Source organism: Suncus etruscus, chromosome 2, assembly GCF_024139225.1.
Source record: "Suncus etruscus isolate mSunEtr1 chromosome 2, mSunEtr1.pri.cur, whole genome shotgun sequence".
In the NCBI taxonomy this organism is placed as follows: domain Eukaryota; kingdom Metazoa; phylum Chordata; class Mammalia; order Eulipotyphla; family Soricidae; genus Suncus; species Suncus etruscus.
The window spans coordinates 85653674-85673916 of NC_064849.1; the positions used below are offsets into that span (position 1 = coordinate 85653674).

Below are 20243 nucleotides of genomic sequence, written 5' to 3' on the forward strand. Positions count from 1 at the left end.
CTCTGCAACTTTGGGAGGGCGGCTGGTCTCCCTCATTCCAGAACACCCCACATGGAAACCAGGGCGCAGGCCCGGCCAGCACAGCAGCTGAGAGCGGCTGTGTATGTGTGGGGTGGTCAGAAGGACAATCGCTGTGTCAGAGTAGGAAGGTCTGTCTGTCCACAAGGTCACCTTCTGTGGGGGGGGGGGGTCAGGGTGGGCCCAGGACAAGGCAGCTTTCTAGAAAACCCACTTCCGGGGAGGAGCAGAGGGAGGAAGGGAAGGAGAAGGGAGAAGAGGGGGAGGAGGGAAAAGAGGAGGAGGAGAGGGAAGAGAAGTAAATGGAGGAGGGGGATGTGGGAAGAGGGGAAAGTGGAAGGAAGGCTCCTGGCCAGAGTCCAGGCGGGGAGCACACCTGCGTCAAGGCTCCACTCTCGGCACTCATCTCAGGAAGTCCCCACAGTCCCACAGTCCACCCACCCGCTTGGAGATTGTGGGGGCGGGGGGCAGGAATGCAGGCTTTGGGAGACTCTCAGCTGTGCCTCAGGGCAAGTGTGACATCCCTACGGAGCACTGTTTTCAGAGCCTGGACAGGAGGAGATCTGCAGGGATATGCAGAGATGAGATCTGTGTGGAGTTGAGACAGAGACAGACAGACATGCAGTCAAACATACAGACATGCCATGACAGGAGGTTTCTTAGCATACTAAGGTCCAAGACCCTTCAGAGCATGCTTGACCTGTGTCCATCTGTGGGAAGACAAAGATGAAGATGAGGAGGGGACGAGGTCAGTTCCGCTCTGCTGGCCTGTGGGGGGACCCCCACCCCCGTCAGTGCATTCTCCGAGCCTCTCCGGTTTCCCACCACATGTGGGGGTGGCGTTCTGTTCCTGGGAGATTCCCAGGGGGGCATGTGCAAACGCCTGCGGCCAGACCCTGTACAGGATGTGGAGGTGGGGACCCCCACCAGCTCCCGTGGCTCATTACCAGGTTATGGGCTCTCTCACCATTGGGGCCCAGGCCACCGAGCACCTGGTAGTGATTCTCCTCCAGCCCAGAAACCCATAAATCTGCAGTGCCCCCCCCCCCCCGTGGCTCCTGGTAGGGGGGCTCAGCTAACAGAGCCGAATGGGGGCGGCGGGAGGTGGGGGGAGAACATTCCAGACTCAGAGCAGGACTACAGCGAGATTGGGGCTCTGGGACTCCCAGGGGCCACTCTCGGTCCTTCTCACGGTAACTGCCAAAGTCTGCTCAAACATTTCCCCATGTTCTCCCCCCCAACTTCTGCCTGGTCACTGGAGGCTGCTGGGGGTGGTTTTACAGTCACACCCCACCACTGCATTTCTTAACTCATGTTAAGGGTGAAATTTATTTAAATGAATGTTTTAGAAGGAAAGCAGACTCCCACAAAACCTATAGCCCTGGAAGTAGTTTTTGGAGACTATAGCAGCAAAACAATTTGAGGGTGAGGGTTGTGGGGGAGACAACAGACAGGAATACTGTGGTGTACCCACAGAAGCAAGGATGCACCAAGGACATAGCAGAAGGTGAGAGGGTGTTGGAATAACTGGTCTTCCCCCTAATCAGTCTGTCTTTTTGTTGGCACTTGGCAATCATTGGCTGAAATACCTTTGGATGGCAGCATCCTTTGGTTTGGTCCCTTACCCTACCTGTTCTTTACCCTAGGGTGAGGTCTTTGGGCTCCCAATAAAGTCCCCAGGGTCTAAGGGGGAAAAAAAACTCTGACAGTCTCGATTTTCCACAACTGAATTTTCCTCTTGCTGGCTTTAGTGCTAGGAGCACAAGGCTTATGGTGGCAGTCCCTGAACCTGTTTTATCTCCTTAACTATGTATGAATTATTTCCTGTGTCAGCGTTTGCTTCCAGACCTGTGTCCCACCAAACCCCAGGGACTGGGACATGAGGCTTCCGCGTCAAGGGCGCAAGGACTCCCTCCTGTATCACCTACTGCAGGATGACCCATTCACTTTACGCCTTCAGCCCTGACTTCGCTTAGCAAGCCCCTGCAAACCTGACGGGATGTAGTCTGGGGAATGTCTCTGTTCAATGACAACAGAAGTCGCTAAATCTGGAAACAGCTCAAGTGCCCGAGAACAGATTTGCAGATTAAGAAACTGGTCCATCTACACCAGGGAATACTATGCAGCCATCAGGAAAAATGACTTCTGAAATTTGCTTATGAATAGATAGATATGGAGAGGATTATGCTGAGTAAAGTGAGTTGGAAGAAGAGGGTAGACACAGAATGACCACACTCATTTGAGGAACAAGATAAAACAAGATAAAACTCAAAGGCCACAGAAATAGGGGGTGGGAGTGCAGGGAGGGTAGAGAAGGGAACACAAGGACAATGGGAATTGAAAATGAACACTTTGGACAAGAACTGAGTGCTGGAAGAAGGAGAGTAGTAGGCAGGATACCCCTGTAGCAAAACATGGAGAGAGGGAAAGGGTGAGGAAGATGGAAGAGGGAGAAAGAGGAAGAAAAAAGAGGGAGAGATAAAGAGAAAATGAGAGAGAAGAGGGAAGGAGAAAGAGAACAGAGAGGGAAACAGAGGGAGAGGGTGAAGGAGGGAGAAAGAGAGGAAGAGACACAGGGAGGAGGGAGAGCGAAAGAGAAAGGGGGAGAGAGAGGTAGAGAATGAGGGAGAAAGGGAAAGGGAGAGAGGAAGAAGGAGAGAAAGAGGAAGAGAGATAAAAAAGGGAGGGAGAGGAATGGAGAAAGAGGGAGAGAAAGAAAAAGGGAGAGGAGGGAGAAAGAGAGGGAGAGATACAGGGTGAGAGGGAGAGGGAAAGAAAGGAAAAGAGAGGGATAGAGTGAGGGAGAAAGGGAAAGGGAAAAAGAGAGTATGAGGGGAGAGAGGATGAGAGGGGGAGAGGGAGAGAAAGTCACAAAAGTCACATAGGTGAAAATCCAGAATCCTGAGAAGGAAATGAAAACTTGGGGTATTCAGGAAGAGCGGGGAGGGGCGTCTGACTAAGGCAGAGAGGGAGGGTTCACCCGTGTCTCTAGCCAGGGAGGGTGCAGTGTGGAATGGGCTCCAGGTGTCCTAGAAAAGGGGGGGGGGGCAACTGATCCAGAGCATCCCGGGCCCCTTCAGGATGATTTATGCCCCTTCCGACCTCATCTTCCAGGAGTTTCCCAATTGTTCCCGGCTGTCTCAGGGAGCAGGAACGGCCCCGGGACACAATAAAGCAGGTTTGAAGCAGATGGGGTCACATCTGGACCAGGGAAAGCTGGGCCCACCGACAGTGCCTGCCGCAGGAAATCCACCTCTTCCTAAGAGGTTCCACACTCGCACCTCAGATGGTGGGGTTGGGCGGGAAGGAGGGGGTCCCCAAAAGGCCTGGCGAGCGTGCTCAATGGTTTGTTGAGCATTTTCAAATTACTTTGGGGCTTTTTTTCTGTTTGTTTTAGGGACAGATCTGGCAGTGCTCAGGGCTGACTCCTGGCTCTGTGCTCAGAAGTCACTCATGATGTGTTTCAGGGACTAGATGGGATGCCAGGGATTGAACCTGTGTGGGCTGCTCGCAAGGTCAGTGCCCTGCCAGCTTCCTGCTATCCTGTTTGTGGCCCTGGGATTTACTGTTCATCTATTGCAGTCATTTCTTCTCAGCTCTGAGAGAAGCTTTTGCTCAGGACCAGTGAGTTTCAGGGGCTCAGTATCATGGAAGGTGCCACTTGGGAAATGGTCCCAGAATAATCAAGATCTCCTGGGAAGAGACAGAGCCATGGTGCTCTAGGAACAGAAGTTTGACACTAGGGGTTCCTTTGCCCTCATCCATCCGTCACAGGATTATTGGGGACCATGCCCCCCAACAAAACACTACTGGGCTAGCATCTCTTTCCATGTTTACACTGCCTTAAACCTGCTGTCTGAGGGAGCACTGAGAGAGCCACACAAAGCCAGGGATACAGAAACAAATACCTCTCAACCCAAGTGTCAGACACACACCTTCCACCCTGCAGGGCTCCGCATGCCCTGAGGACATTCTGGGTTTTCAAAACCCACCAGGGGCCAGAGAGATAGCATGGAGGTAAGGCGTTTGCCTTTCATGCAGGAGGTCATCGGTTCGAATCCCGGAGTCCCATATGGTCCCTGTGCCTGCCAGGAGCAATTTCTGAGCCTGGAGCCAGGAATAACCCCTGAGCACTGCCTGGTGTGACCCAAAAACCACAAAAACAAAAACAAAAAAACCCATCGCACCTCAGGGATGCCACCTGAGAGGCCCTGGACTCGGGAACTTATTGGGCACAGAGCGGGGGATGTGCCACTGTGCAAGCCACCAGGGCAGGAAGGGATGAAGGTAAGAGAGCAGGAGACCCAGGGGAGGGGCTGGGTGTGGCTGAAACTCTGATCTGGATTGAAACACATGGAGGGTGGTCATTCTTGGTCAAGGACCTCGGGGCCACCCACTGTCCCCTTCGGGTCACTGCGTCCTTTGTGGACCCGCCTCGCCTGGGCACTCTGTGTCCTGGAGCTGGAACCCGATAAGGGAGGGCACGGTCAGGGCCAGAGGGAGGGACCTAGGAAACACAGTGTGGAAACACCGGTACCTCCATACTCACTCCACTCCTACCTCACTGTTTGGAGCGTTGGCCAAAGGCACTTTTTTTTTTTTTTTTTTTTTTTTTTGGTTTTTGGGCCACACCCGGCAGTGCTCAGGGGTTACTCCTGGCTGTCTGCTCAGAAATAGCTCCTGGCAGGTACAGGGGACCATATGGGACACGGGGACTCAAACCAACCACCTTTGGTCCTGGATCGGCTGCTTGCAAGGCAAACACCGCTGTGCTATCTCTCCAGGCCCCCAAAGGCACTTCCGTCTCGCTCTGGCAGTGGCCCCATCATGACAACCTGGGCTGGGAGGAGGATGTCCCAACATTAAACTCCTGGCAGGATCCATCAGAAGTGCCTTTCCCTACTGGCCAGGCAGACTGTACAGGGTCAGAGGTCCACAGCATCATGGAGCAAGGGCTGAGGGGATCCCCCACTCATGATCTTCCCAAACTCAGCCCACTCTCCCCCATACCTTTGCATCTGACTGCCTCCTTGGACAGCTGCACACTTAGGACCTCCTTGACCTAACTATCATTCTGGCAGACGCACTTGAGCTATAACAGGGGAGTGGGGACGGCATATTTTTTTAAGGGAACCCCCCCCCTCCATGCCTAACTCGATGCTCCCATACATACGGCTGTGAAAGCAGGGCGCCACACAGAGGGGAGACTTGAAGTGCCTGTTTCAGACAGAAGGTCTTGGAGAAGGGGCCAAGAACCCAGGGGCAGGGCGGGGAAACTGCTAGGAGACTGACTACATGGCTCGGGGGAGTCTTGCCTAATAAACCTAAAAAAATCCAGCCTAAAACAGCCACAAGACCCAGGCCGAGTGCACGGCTGGTGCCAATTTACATGTACAATTTATAGCCCAGAAGCCCAAACTTCTCCACACCGTCCGGTGTCCCTTCCTCCCCCAGAGCAGACAGGCTTTCGGGAACGGTGCCCAGAAACTCCAGATTATATACCCGTGGTCCAGCCACGGGTCAGCTGCAAGGAGCTAGCTGAGTCCCTGTCCCCACCCTCCCCATCACACACACCTTAGCGACCCCTCCACTGCCACTGGCAAAGCAGTTGGCAGAAGACACACACCCCGTTTTAAAAGCACAAACCACATCTGCTGCAAAGCACACAGCTCGCTGGTTTGCTTGCGCCTAAGGAAACCACGGGGTGTGGGGTGGGGCCCGGGGTTCGAGTACCTAGGTCCAGGATCCAGTATTTGCAGGGCCCGGGCTGGCTGCCACTGCTGCTGGGGTAGGCTGAGCCCACAGAGGAGGAGAGTGGGTCCAGGCGGTCAGCCGGCTGGATTCCGTTGGGCATGGTGAGTGATGAGCGGGCAGCAACGGAGGGGACAGAGGGATGGCCCCTCAGCGGAGCTCCTTCCCCAGTGCCTGCCTCTGAGAGCACTGCCGGCTGGCTGGCTGGCTCTGGCGAGCTCTCACACGTGGGAAGAGCCCGGCCCTGGCTCCCAGCCTACCGCGGTGCCTCTAATGGGAGCTCACGGCAATTCTGCGGGCGTGCGCTGGGGGCCAGATGTTTCTGCTCTCTGATGGAGACGGGCGGATTTCCTCCCTGCTCGGGTGGGGTGGGGGCTGGCTGGCTCCCCACCGACCAACCGACCAGGGCTTGAGTGCTTAGGGGGCGGAGGCACGACTTGTCAGAGACGTACAGCCAGATGGGGCCTCCCGGTGCGACTTGATAACGCCTAGAAAATGCTCCTTGGCCATCGGGGCGGACAGCCAAGTGCTTACATCACGGCGCTGCAATGCCACTCCGGGCTTATTAGAAACATCCCTGGTTCTTCCGCTGGCTCAATCGCTGGTTTGTCCGCAAGTAAGCGGCCCTGCATAGGAGAATCTCTGCAAGATCTGTCTGGGGGCCTGGGGGCCTTTCAAGCAATGTTTTCTGCAGCCTCTTTCAGGCAGGGCCTGGAATATTCAGGAATATTCTCTGTGTATCTGAAACTGTCTCCTCAGGGCTCTGGGAGCAGAAGGGGGCTTCTCTGCAAGTCTACCCCTGTCTGACCCAAGGATGCCCAAATAAATAAATAAATAAAAGGAGGAAGAGCCAGAGAGGTGGTCCCAGGGTGGAGGCGCTTGCCTGCCTGGCCTGTGTCCGTGTTATTCTGACCCCAATTTGGTGCTGTGGCATCACCACGTTCCAGGTCCTTGCACTGAACTAGCCCAACTTGCACCCAACTAGTTGGTTAAGAATCACCAGAAATGCCCTCCCACTCCACCACCAGCCCCAAGCACGATTTGGGAGCCTCCAAAGAACAAGGCTCAGCCTAGGTAACCCCGGGAACCCATTCAGGGAGTTGAGTTCAGTGAGGAATTGGCAGCCGCCTGGGGCTCTGTTCATGACCCACCTCGGACCTCAGGTTCTGAAATGCCCCAGCAGAGTGAGGCTGTTTCACTGTAATTGGCTCTGTGCCAGGTCTGGACAGGGCACCCCTGCTGGCACCAACGACGAGGTGGGACTGAGCACAGAGCACTCTCTGTGCAAGGGGGAAAAACTCACTCACCAAATAAACAGTGTCTCTCTTTGCAGCCCCTGAGTAGCCCCGCATTCTCCCCCCAAAAAAAGCAGCAGTAAAAATTATGTCCTGAAGGAAATCCAGGTGACGGACGTTCTAAGGTTTCCTCCACTGCAACCTCTGGGAAATACTTTCCTTTGCCCCTTTCTCAAACATAGCCTGCCAAGTCAGGGCCGCTCATGGAAACGCGAATGAAAACATTTTAAACCTGAGCCGTAAAACAATGACTGGGGCACAGATTTCTCAGTTCAAGTGCGGGGAGTTGTGCTTAAACGTGAACAGAATGACTTGGGCTGAAGCTTCGTAGAGATTTTCACGGTGACCGCTGCCTTCAGCTGGGCCTCCGCCCTCTGCCCTGCACAGAGGTGGCCTAGGAGCATTTACCAGTGAATCGAACTTTTAAGAAACGGGGGCCCATGGGCTGGAGAGATAACACAGCAGTAGGGTGTTTGCCTTGCATGCAGCTGACAGTTAGGGACCCTGTTTGATTCCTGGTATCCCATATGGTCTCCCAGACTGCCAGGGGCAATTTCTGAGTGCACAGCCAGGAGTAACCCCTGAGCACTGCTGGGCCGCTGAGTGCGGCCCAAAAACTAATCAATCAATCAATCAATCAATCAATCAAGCTTAAAAAAAAAAAAGAAACGGGGACCCCATGGCACACCCCGGCAAACATCACAGGTCCCTAAGGTTTGGAGGACAGTCACAGTGTCTATGGAGAGCAAGGGACTCACATATGGAAGAGAGGGGAGAGGAGGGAAGGGGGAAAGGAAGAGGGGTGAGAAGGAAGGGAGGGGAGGAAAGTAGAAGACAGGGGAGGGAGGGGCAGGGGGACGGGGTTCAAGGAACCCTATGATATGGGTTGCTGGAGATAGAACCTGGGTCAGCCATGTGCAAGGCCAGCACCCTCCCCACCGTGCTTTCTGATAGTCGAGGGTGAGAGGCAAGGCCAGGACAGACCCACCCGCAGCCCCAGGCTCACCCACCCTCCCAGCCTAGGCCCCAGCAGGGTGCGGGGCTGCATTCACTTCTTTCCACGGCACCCCTGGCCCCCCCCCCTTTCCAGCTGGCAGGTCCAGGGCAGCTGTGCAGAGGGAAGGGGTTCCTCGGGTACAAAGACGTGCCTGTGTGACGGACGCAGAGACCCTCCCCTCCCCCAGCTCAGCGATGCTTCCTGCTGCTGCTCACAAAAGCACCTTTATGGGGAGGTGGAAGCCCGCCCCTGGGTGCCAGGGCTGCTGATGGAGGCTCCTTTTGAGCAAGGCCTGTGTATGCATGCGGGGACCGACCTCCAGCGGAATAGTGTCACCGTGGGGGATGCTCTGCTCCCACTGCCAGCAAGCGGGGAGTGGTCTGGACCTGTTCTAGCACCTGACAATGCTCTGTGCCCAGCTAGGTTTCTTGGGAGGACACACTCAGTTGTGGGGCCTGCAGAGTCCCTTCTCTGCAGTGATACCTTCTCGCACGCTCAGTGTGGAGAGTCTTGGCCAGAGAGTAGGGCCCCAGCGCTTGTCATGAACATGCACACATGCTGTGAACACACACGCACACACACATACACACACACGCTGTGAACAGACAGACATCGTGAACACACACTGTAAACACACAAGCCATGAACAAACACACACTCTGTGAGCACATACACACCATGAATACACACTGCATACACAGAGAGCCCAGCAGTCAGCCCCGAGCTGCCAGCTGTGGCCCAAAGGCCTTCAGGGGAAGCAGGGGGTCCCTGAACAGGCCGAGGGGCAGGTGGAGGGGTCCACCTCCCCAAGTGACTCTGCAGCTGCAGGACCTTAGTGTGTGTGTGTGTGTGTGTGTGTGTGTGTTAGTCTATAGAGTGGACTAACAGCCTGGAGATGTGTGTGAGCACTGGAGACAGGGCCACCCTGCCCGCATGGCTCAGCACAAGTGTTCTTGCTCATGAGAGGAGGTCCTGGGGGCGAGGAGAGTGTGCCCAGCAACATCCATGGGTCGTGCTCCACGGGGAGGTGTGGGGAGGCAGGTACCCACATGCCCCCACAGCCAGAGCCAGTGTGGGAAGGACCTTCACTCTTTCGTTCACTGTTTATACCTTCTCTATGTATGTAATTTTGGGATCCCATCCCAGGGACAGAGCCAAGCGCTGATCATGGTGGATTTGTTTCCTGTCCTCTCCCCCACCTCCACCGTGGCGGTGTCTTCGACCCACGGGGTGGGAAGCTGGGACCTGAGAATCCCTCCACAGCCCTGCTGGTGGGGCCCCTAATTACAGAGTGCGCTCAGTAATCACAGGGCACAGACCTATCAGCCGGCCTGAGACAGCGCTGGCTCAGAAGAGAGGGCCCTGTCTTTGTTCTGGGGGGCCCTTTACCCCCCCCCCTCCAGCTCCTCTTCCCACGGGGATAGAGCAGCTGCTCCGACCAACGAATGGAAAACCATTCCTTTCCAAGCTGGTCCTCCCCACAAGAAGGAACCAAGATGCTCCAGGGGGCTCAGGTGGGCAGAGGCGGGGTGGCCGGATCTTGGCACTGGTGTCTGGGTAGTGTCTCCACCAGGGACCCGTGAGGCCCTGGCATAAGCCAGTGAACCCCGAAAAAAAAGACAGAGGAGCTTCCCCGACGTGCCATGTTCTCCATGAGGGAGCAGCTTGCTGTGAAGCCAACAGCAGGGCTGGGTGGTTGCAAAGCAGTGGGAGAGGCAGGTGCACCTCCCAGTGTCAGTGGGTGCAGCTGGATGAAACAGATTAATAATGAAAGGCACAGGCAGCTCCGGGCTCACGTCTGGATGGTGCTGGATGGACATGGCTAAATGGGATGGCAGCTGTGCTTGAGGAGAAGATACGGGCAGGGGGAATAGGGGTATTGTCTGGGTGTGGAGATTTATTTCTGGAGGGGACGGGAAAGCCCTAGGTCTCCACAGTAGTGACCTCTCAGGGCAGGACAGTCTGCAGAGGGAGGCCCAGGGCCCACCCCCCACTTTTTCCCAACTGCAGCCTGGAACGGACCTGCCCCTCACAGTCGAGCTTCAGGCCCACCCACCTCTCCCAGGCATAGGCGGAGGTGGGGCCCAAGCTCCTGGGGAACCAACCCCTGACACAAAGGTCTGAATCTTTTTCAGAACTGGGGTCTGTGGGCCAGAGTGACAGCACAGCAGGTAGGGCACTCGCTTGCATGTGGTCAAGCTGAGTTCAATCCCTGGCATCCCATAGGTCCCCAAGCTTGCCAGGAGCAATTTCTGAGCACAAAGGCAGAGTAACTCTTAAGTGTGACTGAGTATGACCAAAACAAACAAACAAAACAGAACAAAACAAAAAGAATCAGGATATGGATCCATGTCACCTGTGTGGCCTTGTGGTACAAGACAAGAGAACAGACACTGAATGGGGGAAAGAAACTGGCACCTCTCGCTTCCCCAGGCACCTGCCCAGTGCAGCTTGATTGTGTCTGGTCTGCAGTGGCCAAGGCTCTGGGCAGTTCTGGGGAGGTTCTGGGAGGCCTCATCTCTCTCGGGTATCTGCCAGCGAGGCTCTGACAATCATGCAAGTTCCCAGGGGCGTCCTACTGAATCTTGGGGCTTCTGGGAGCCGGCCTGACCCAGACTGTTCTCAGGCGAGCTCGAACAGGGACCAAGAGCTAGACCCTCGCTTACCTCCACGGCTCCTCCTGGTCCTCCTGCCTGACTAGTACAGTGCTAGGGAGAGAGAAGCAGCAAGAAGGACCCATAGTGTCCTGAGACAGCACAGCAGGGAGGCAAGGTGTGTGTGTGTGTGTGTGTGTGTGTGTGTGTGTGTGTGTATGTGTATGTGTGTGCACGCGTGCATATTTGAGTTTAAGTGACCGAATCAGCATGTGTGTGAGTGACTGTGTATGAAATTATGGGTGGGTGTATGTGAATGTGACTAAGTGTGCCTGTATAAGTGAACATGAGTGTGTTGAGTATGCAGGTGTGAGAGCTCATGTGTGAATGTGTGTGAATGTGTCGAGTCTGTGAATGACTGTGTATTTGTGATAGTGCGTGTCCACCCGGTCAAAGGGTCCTTCTGACAGCTCTGGTACTGCACGGAGGCCCACGAGAGGTGAACTCTTGATTGGAGACATTCAAGCCAGACAAAGCAGGCAGAATGTCAGGGGTGGGGGGGGGGCCTGGAGTGGAGAGGGCCTCACCCCCAAGTCAGCACTGTACTCCATGCAGGTGACTGTGCAAGCTCAGTGGGACTACATGGCGGGGCTTGGTGATGGCGATGGTGTGCGCAGGGTGATGGATGGTGTGTGTGTGTGTGTGTGTGTGTGTGTGTGTGTGTGTGCAGGGTGATGGTGTGTGTATGTGTGCGTGCATGCAGGGTGTATGTATGTGTGTGTGTGTTGAGGAGCACCAACCTCAGACAGGAAGCACCAGGTCCCTGGTCCCCCTTCACAGGGTGGGGAGTAAGGCCACGGCCCAACCCTGGCACAAACAGGACCTCGGTAAAGGCTGGCCAGACCAGAGTGTCCCTGAACTCCAGGAAAAGCAGAGACTCACGAGATCCTGGCCACCCTCACTCAGAGAAGTGCCGCTTCAGGGACACAGAGAGCCAGGTGTGGAGGGCTGTGTTCTTGTGTTTGAGGCCGGGGGCAGGGAGCACCCCCCCGGAGCAAGAACTTCCCCAGTTAGAAGAGAAAGGGCTGTGGGAGCCAAGTGGCACTTAGCGCTGCTAAGAACAGCAGTGTGGAAGTTTCCGGAGCCTGGCCCTGCTGTCTAAATCCATTCCTCCTCCTCCCGCTGGGTCGAAGCTGCAATTGCGAGCAGCAGGCAGCCGGAACAACGCACGGTGGGGATGGGGTACACACACGGTATCTCCGGAACTGGCGCTATTTGTGGCCCGTTCCGCCCATCCGAGCTCCTGGGCTCATGGCCCGGCCCGAGGGGGGCGCATTCCTACTCAGACCTGCAGGTTTCGGCCCCTTTGTGCCACTGGGGAATGCGCGGGCGATGGGCCTACCTGTATGGGCAGAGCTGGCACAGAACTGGGAGCCCCCTGCCCAGCCGTGGGGGGCGAGTCACAGTGGCCCTGTCCTCAGCCTGTCCCTGTCCCTCGCCCCCGTTCCTTTTTCCTTCTCCCCCTCTGCTCTCCCCATGGTGACGCGGCCCTGCCTCCCAGGTTCAGACTCTGCAGAAGTGACAGGCTAATAATTCTAGCGTCTCAGGCTGTCGCTGGGCCCCGGCCCAGGCGGGGGCCTGTCATTACGGGGTGAGCTCATCAGGGCCGGGTCCCCGAGCGGGACTTGTTTAGCCGATGACTAACCCCCGATCTGGAGGAGCAGGAGAGAACACATGGAGGGCATGGGGGGACACAGGCAGGCAGCCCAAGAACAGCATTGGAATGAACAGCAAGCATCTGATTCAGGCATGGAACAAAGGCCTTATGAGGTGTGTGTGTGTGTGTGTGTGTGTGTGTGTGTGTGTGTGTTGGGGGGGTGGACAGATGGATGGATGTGTGCACTCGGCATTTGACAGCCGTGATTCAGCACTCAGGATGGTCAGGACAGAGGTTACACCTGCTCTTGGTCTGTAGCCCAGCCCCACTCCAGACAGATACATGGGGGTCTAGATGTCCTTGACATGCCTGCCCAGTGCCTCCTGTGTTCCTGACCAATGGTCATTTCTTCCTCCCAGCCTGAGTGGAGCTGAGCTGATTCCATCCCTGGGCCATGGGGAAAGAGATCTAGAAACCCCAGACCATGAGGCCACAGGCATAGGATCTGTCTTTGCAGGCCAGGCTCTCTGGGTAGTGTGGGAGACTATTTCCGTCTTCATATTTCTAAGTCTTCTATGAAATCAAAAAGGGAGAACTGTTGTAGTAATCAATTTTCACTCAATTCAGAATATTCTCCGCTGTGCTTGTCCTACCTGGGTGGGAAGCACCTCTGGATTGGCCCCTAGCCCTACTGTTCTCCACCCATGAGTGGTCCTCTTCCTAATAAAGTCCTTGAGAGAGAGAGAGAGATTTCTTCCTGTTTTGGCCCACAGCTAACCTGTTTGCCTAACGATACCCTTGGCCTGCATGCAGAGAGCTTGTGGTGGAAGTTCCTGAACCTGTTCTATCTCCTTAACCTGTAACCTGTGTGGATTATTTCCTGTGTCAGCGGGGTGTTTACAGACCCACAATTCCCTGATACCCCTAGGACTGACCATAAGGCTTCCACTCTATACATCCATAGGACCCCCTTGGGCCTTCTTACTGGGCCCCAGGTTCCCTGGCACTGTCTCATGTCTCCTCCCCAGGAGACAGGTGGCCTTTGGCTCTGAGTGGCACTTGGAATGTCAGAGAAAAAGCTCCAGGATTCAGCAAGGCCCTGAGCCTAGGCCCCGGGACCCCCAGCACCCCAGCGTGCCCTGCCCTGCGCGGTCCCTACCTTTGTGGTTAAAGATCCCCTCCATCTCCATGCTGCTGCGTGAGTGGGCGATGCACAGGGAGCCACAGGGCACCAGGCCCTCGGCAGCGGGCGAACGGTCCGTGGTACGCACTAGGCACCAGTCAGGCTTGTCATGGGGCCGCTCCAGCACCTCCACTGTCTGGCCTCGGCGGATGGTCAGCTCGGTGCTGTTGCAGGCCGTGAAGTCATGGATCACCACTGTCAGCTCGCAGCCACCTGAGAGCTGGGGAGGAAGAAGACACGGGCACCGTCAAGCCCTTCCCTCCTAAGGGGCCCTTCCTGCTCAGCTGCACCTGCTAGGTGAACAATGTGGAATCAGGTACAGATGGAGATGGCTGAGATGTTGGGTTTGGTCTCAGTACTAAGGCACTAAGTCTCCCTCATCAGACAGGTCAAAGGCTTAAGGCAGAGTAGCAGGATCACTGAGAGGCAGAGAGGAACACTGTGGACAGGGCCTGGGTAGGACTCATGGAGCAAGAGGCAGGCATTGATCCCCAAGTAGGTGGCTGAAGTAGCCCCTGGAGATGCCCCTAATTTCCTGAGGCAAGCCCCCTAACCAAGAGATGGAAATGAAACACAGAAGTGGGCAATTGAGACTCAGCTGTCCTGTGACCTCGAGGGACATCCAGACAGTCTCAGGACCCTGAATCCCCAGCGAGGACCGGATACTCCAGGCTGCCGGCACTTCCCGAGACCCCAACACCTCCTCACAGTGACCCTCCCCAAGCATGTGGTCCAGCAGCCCTCAGCCAGGTTCCCGCGCCCATGTCCAGGCAGCCTTGGAGTTCATCTCCTGTAGGGCCCCATCCTGTAGTGGCTGCCTGTGCCCCCCCCCCCTTGCTCTTCTGGACATCCTGACCCCTTCCCGCAGGGGAATAACATACTAGTGACCTTTCACCCTGTGCCTCTAGACTACCTCCAGGCAAGAGTCGCTGTGGTTCCCACCAATGATGCACCCAAAGAGGAAGGTGACCCCCAACTCCTGTCTGCCTAGTGACACCCTCACTCCTACAGCCAGGGTGCTGGGAGCAGGAACAGACCACTGCTGACCCAGCTCCACTGCCCGGGACCAAGACCATAAAATGGAGCAGGAGGAGCCCAGGAGGCCGCTGCAGGATGGCGCCTGGACAACTCAGGGCTGGGTGTACATGCCTGTCCCTGTAAACTGGGGTCAATTGCATGTGGAGCCCACCAGGCAGGGCAGAGTCGAGTGGGTAGTCAGACAGCACCACCTGTACCCCACTAAGTCTGCAGGCACAGACTAGGGGGCAGGGAAGGGCCAGGCTGAAGAGCAGGAGCAGAGGCTCTTTGGAAGGTGCTCTTGTGCCTGGCACTGGGGAGAGAGTGAGTGAGAGAAAGAAGATGGAGATGATAGAGATCATGGGAAAATAAACACAGAGATGAGTGTAGAAAGATGACGGAGATGGTGGAAAGATGATCAGAGTGAGGAGAGTGACAGCCCTGGAATAGGACGGAACAGCTCTGGGCCCTTTGTGTCTGTTCCCAAGAACCCATGGAGGCCACCACTAGGGGGGCAGTAGCAACAGCGCCTGTGAGCCTGGCTGGGGTTTCTTGTGACTGTGGGGGGCTGTCCATGAGCTGCCGTGGCAGGCCCGATTCTGTCCCGGCAACAGAACAGACCAAGCGTTGCAAGGCTGGAGAGATGGGCCAGGGCCTGGGAGGAAGGTTTCAGGGAACCGGCAGACTTGCCCACCTTCGGGTCACCAGGCAGGACTACAAGAGAGAGCTAGCGCTCTCTGGCCCCTCCGGCGCTAATGGCTCCCTTTGTCCAGGGCCTCAGCACAGAAAGCACATGCATGGAAAGCAAGGCACCCCCCTCCCCAAACAATTATAGAATGATGTTACGGTGCCGCCAGACCACTGGGTCTCTGCGGGCCACAGGGGCTCTTTGTGTTCGTCTGATTTACACGGACAGAAAAGCCCCCTCTGAAGGGGACTAAGTTTTCCCCATAACCCGAGGCGGGGAGGGGAGCAAATGTCCCCTGCTGAACCCCAGTCCCTGGAGAGCCTGAGCCCGGGGAGGAGGAGGTGGAGGAGAAAGGGTGAGGAAGGGGAAGGTTTCCCCGGTTCAAGGTAAGGTGAGGGGTGAGCCTTTCCTGCTGATGTGAACCTGATCCTGACCCCCTGACTGGGCCAGCTCCCCAGTGCCTGACACTTCCCCCCATGAAGGGGAGCACCCTCCTCCTCCTCCTCCTCCTCCTCCTCCTCCTCCTCCTCCTCCTCCTCCTCCATCTCCCCCTGCTATTCTGCCGTCAGCTCCTTTCTCAAGAGCATTATGAATTTTTCAGGCGGCTCCACGCCACAGGGGTGGGGGAGAGCGGAAAGGGGGGCGCAGGCTTAAGCTCTGAGCTAGACTATTCCTGGCACTGATCATTTTTTTTTGCAAGCCCCTCACAGAGTAATCAAAACACTATTGGAAACATCTGTGTACTTGACAGCATAAGAAATAAAAATCTGGCCTGTTCTGACAAAGACTTGTATGTGAAAAGTTTTTTCTCTCCCACCCACCCCTCAAACAAGGTTTTAGCGACTTTACTAGCAAAATCGGGTACCAGAAGAATTTGTTTCAGACTGTGCTAAAAGTATCATTACAAAAAAACTGAAAAAGCTGAGCTGCCTCATCCGTCCCTCCACTCCCCCCCAGTCAGAATACTCCCTGTACAGGCTGATCTTGGAGGCTTATTGGTGCCTTCTGGCCAGGGAAGACGGGTCTGGCTTTCTGCCTCAGGGTTTATCTATTCTCAACATCTTATTACAAAATGTCTCTTTAGAACCAGGTTTGCTTATGTGAAAAAAAAAAAAAAAGATGTTTTTTCTTCTTGCTGAAAAGACTGAAAATAACCATCCTAAAGCTACACAATGCACAGCAGAGCTGTGTCTTCAGAAATTCTCGTTCCTGCAGACCCTGACGCAGTCTTGTACCCAGAGGACAGCCTGTGGTATTCGAATCCTGGAGCCAGCTCCCTTGTCTCTGAGGAAAGTTACAGTGAGGCCTGTTTCCTCACACTGAACACTCCCATCTCCTCACCAACCCTGTTTTGTGAAGCATTTTCACTTCTGTTAAGTTTTACAGACTCATCGATGGCTTCCTGCATGTACTGAGTGGAGGGCTGCAAATGAGAAAACTCTGTTTCCATGACTCACTGGATTCCACACTTGAGAAATTCAAATGGTTGATGAGAAACCATTTTTCTCCCCCACCCTTTCTGTTTTCACCTCTAAAAGCAAAGCACAGGGCCTGATTCATGGCCAGGATGAATTTTGCTGTCCCCACCAGCCCCAGAACTACAGCAGGCCCGAGAGTGGTTCTTCTCTTCTTAGTGACAGAAATGAACCAACTTCACTTTGTTTCATGAACCCGCAACAACTCCACACAGGCTCCTGCCTGGCTGTTCGCAGAGCTCGCTCGGACCGTCCCAACCCCATTTGGCCCTATCACTGGGACGTGAGGTCCGTCTCTTTAGGGGTCTCTCCTCCCCGGGACCCAACAAGCTGGCAGCTCCTGATCCCTGAACCATCACCCCAAGGAGATAAGCACCTCTGTGCCTGAGGGTACACGACTAGGGTCCAGGCTGGGCCTGAGCGGCAGCTTGGACAACCAGTGGAAGACTCCATGATAAGAGGCTCACGTCTAAGGATTGGGAAGGACAGAGCAGAATAGAGTGGTGGGGGTGGGGTGGTGTGGAGGGGAGAACCACGATGCAGGAGGTCAGTGGTAGTGAAGATGGGAGAGAGACATCGAATGGAGTCCAAGTCATGGCCCTTCCACATGGGATGGAGACACGAGCCAGGTGTGTGTGTCCACGCTGCAGTTCATGGGCAGGCCTGGGAGACAGGGTCTTCTGACAGCAGCAACACAAAAGTGTGTCTCAGTCCCGAGGGGCACAGGGACATGGGTTTTAGGAGCTGCCATCACAGATGGGGAGCTGGACACCAGGGAGAGAGGAAGGGAGAGAGGGACAGAAATGAGAAAGAGAGGAGAGGGAAAGAGAAAGACAAAAGAGATGGAAGAGAGAGGAAAAAGAAAAGAAGAGAAAGAGGTAGAGAAGCAGAAGAGAAATGGAAGAGGAGAAAGAAGAAACAGAAGAGATGAGAGAAGACACAGAAAGATATAGAGACAGAGACAGAAGAGATAGGAGAGAGATAAGAAAGACAGAGACAGATAGAAGAAAAAGAGAAACAGAGACAGGAGAGAAGAGATAGGAGAGACAGAAGAGAGAGAAAAGAGACAGAAAGAGAAGAGACAGGAGAGAGAAGATTAAGAGGGAAGAGAGATAGAGACAAAGAGATAGGAGAGAGAAAAGAGACAGAAGAGGGAGAGAAGAGAGAAAAGAGAGAGGGGAGAGGGAGGGAGGGAGAGAGGGAGAAGGAGAGAGAGAGAGAGAGAGAGAGAAAGAGAGAGAGAGAGAGAGAGAGAGAGAGAGCCGTGTGGGTGTGCAGTGGCAATCTTCTTCAGGGGTTGGCTCATCTGTGGCACTTCGACCAGAATTGCTGTCAGAACCACACTCTACTAGAGCGTGTGTGTGTGTGTGTGTGTGTGTGTGTGTAGGGAGTGAGCGAGGAGGCCCGTGTGTCTGAGTCTAGCCACTCACCGTGACATATTTTGTGTTCTGATGAGAGCAATGATGAAGAAATCAAAAACTTAAAAAAAAGCACCAAAAAACCCTACAACAAAAATCCACAGCTACCTGGGAAGGGAGGAGATGATCACCTGGGCTGGGAACACTCACATACCAGCTGTAGAAGGCCACCCTTGCCTCGCCCACCTGGAGGGTATGTTGTCCTGTCTCCACCCCACTGGCGGTGCAGTTTCTGTCTAGGAAGGGGGTGCACACAGGACGCCCCACTAACGGGACCAACTCTGCAGGCACAGGCTGTAGCACTGTGGGCTATATCTGGTGACACTCAAGGATTACTCCTGCAGGTTCAAGGGACCATATGGGATGCCAAGGACTGAACCTGGGTCAGAAGGAAGGTGGCTGATGGCTAAAGACCAATGTAGCCGGGGAACCCAGGAGAGAAGAGAGGTTCGTGGGCAGGGGTGCGGGAGAAGGAGCACGTGACCAGGATGCGCTCGGCTCTGCCCCCAAGACATTGGCCCATGAGACACAGGGCAGGGCAGTGTCCACACAAGCAGAGACCATGGAGGTTGCCCAGACTGTCTGCCACTCGGCATCCAAGGCACATACACAGCCCCTGTGGTCATTGCCTGAGCAGAGATACAGTGATGTACACAGCAAAATGTCCCAGGACACGGCCACAAGGGACCAGCTCTGTGCCAGGGAACTGGTGGCCCTCAGAGATCTAGAAAGGTAGCAAGAGGGGTGAGGCCCGGTTAACTTAGTTTCAATAGCCAGCACCTCTTAAGATCCCCCAAGCCTGCCAGGAGTGATCCCTGACACAGAGCCAGGAGTAACTCCTGAACAAAAATCAAACCAAACAAACAAGGAAAAAGCTAAGGGGGCAACAGCACAGTGGGGAGAGTGTTTTGCCTTGCACTTGGCTGACCTGGATTCTATCCCTGGCATCCCATATGGTCCCTTGAGCCTACCAAGAGTAACCTGAGTGCTGCCAGGTATTACCCAAAAGTCAAAAACCTGAAGAAGAAACAAAAAAAGCTAAGGACTCAGGGGTCTTCAAACTACAGCCTGCGGGACACATATTGTATTTATTCCCATTTTGTTTCTTCACTTCTAAATAAGATATATGCAGTGTGCATAGAAATTTGTTCATAATTTTTGTTTTTATTATAATCTGGCCCTCCAACAGTCTGAAGGACAGTGAACTGGTCCCCTGTTTAAAAAGTTTGAGGACCCCTGGAGAGGCCACACTGAAAGCACAGCAGGTAGGATGTTTGCCTTTGCCTTGCACACTGCTGACCTGGGTCCAATTCCTGGCATCCCTGACAGTCCCCTGAGCCCTGCCAGGAACGATCCCTGAGCTCAGAGCCAGGTGTCAGTCCTGAGCATTGCTGACAAGGCCCCGAAACCAGCAAAAAACGAAACAGAAAGGGCAGCTGGGGTGTAGACTGGCAGCGAGCAGAGCTGTGTGGTACTTAGGTGCTGCAGCAACTCAGCGGGTGGCTGGGGCCCCGCATGAATCCTGGCTCCCTTCCCCAGGGCTCGGGCAGAGAGCAGGTTGGGCACCGGTTCCAGAGCCCTGGGAGAGAAAAAGCACTCCCAGGCCAGCCTCTCCCAGGGAGCTGCCTGCCTCAGAGTCATCTGGAACCCACATGCTGCTCTATATTGTCACTCTCCTGTTGGTACAGCTTCTTCATCTCACCTCTGACCCAGGAGATGGAGGCAGGGAGGTGTGCAGAGGGATTTTTTTTGGGGGGGGGGGCACCGAGCCCCAAGCTCTGGAAAGGGCCTTTCAACCCTTCTCCTCCAGGCACATCTGTTTCATCTGTTTCGGGCTACATTCCAGGCCACCCCCCCTGCCCTGCATCTCCACCCTACCTTGGGGACACACACACATGCACATGCAGGACAAATGAGATAAGAGTCTGGCAGGCATTCTGGTTTCTCTGGAACCTGGAGAGTCTTTCCCTAAGATCATTCTTTTTCATTCTGTTTTTTTGGTTGGGCTCCACAGCCTGAGCATCATCAGCAAGAATCGGCCCCACGCCCTTCTGGAACAGAGACGCGGCATATTTTTGCACTGATGGTGTCCGGAGGGAGGGGGCCCCTCCCCTCTCCCTGGATCTGCTTCGGGGACCCACGGAGCGGCC

General features: G+C 55.1%; 1 protein-coding gene across 1 annotated transcript in view; it reads right to left on the reverse strand.

The window, feature by feature from the left end:
• The window catches only part of TRIO (trio Rho guanine nucleotide exchange factor), a 203553-nt gene that overhangs the window by 40310 nt on the left and 143000 nt on the right, over positions 1–20243 (reverse strand). The window contains 1 exon segment of the mRNA XM_049768364.1: positions 13472–13715. Coding sequence (XP_049624321.1) covers positions 13472–13715 — 244 coding nt within the window.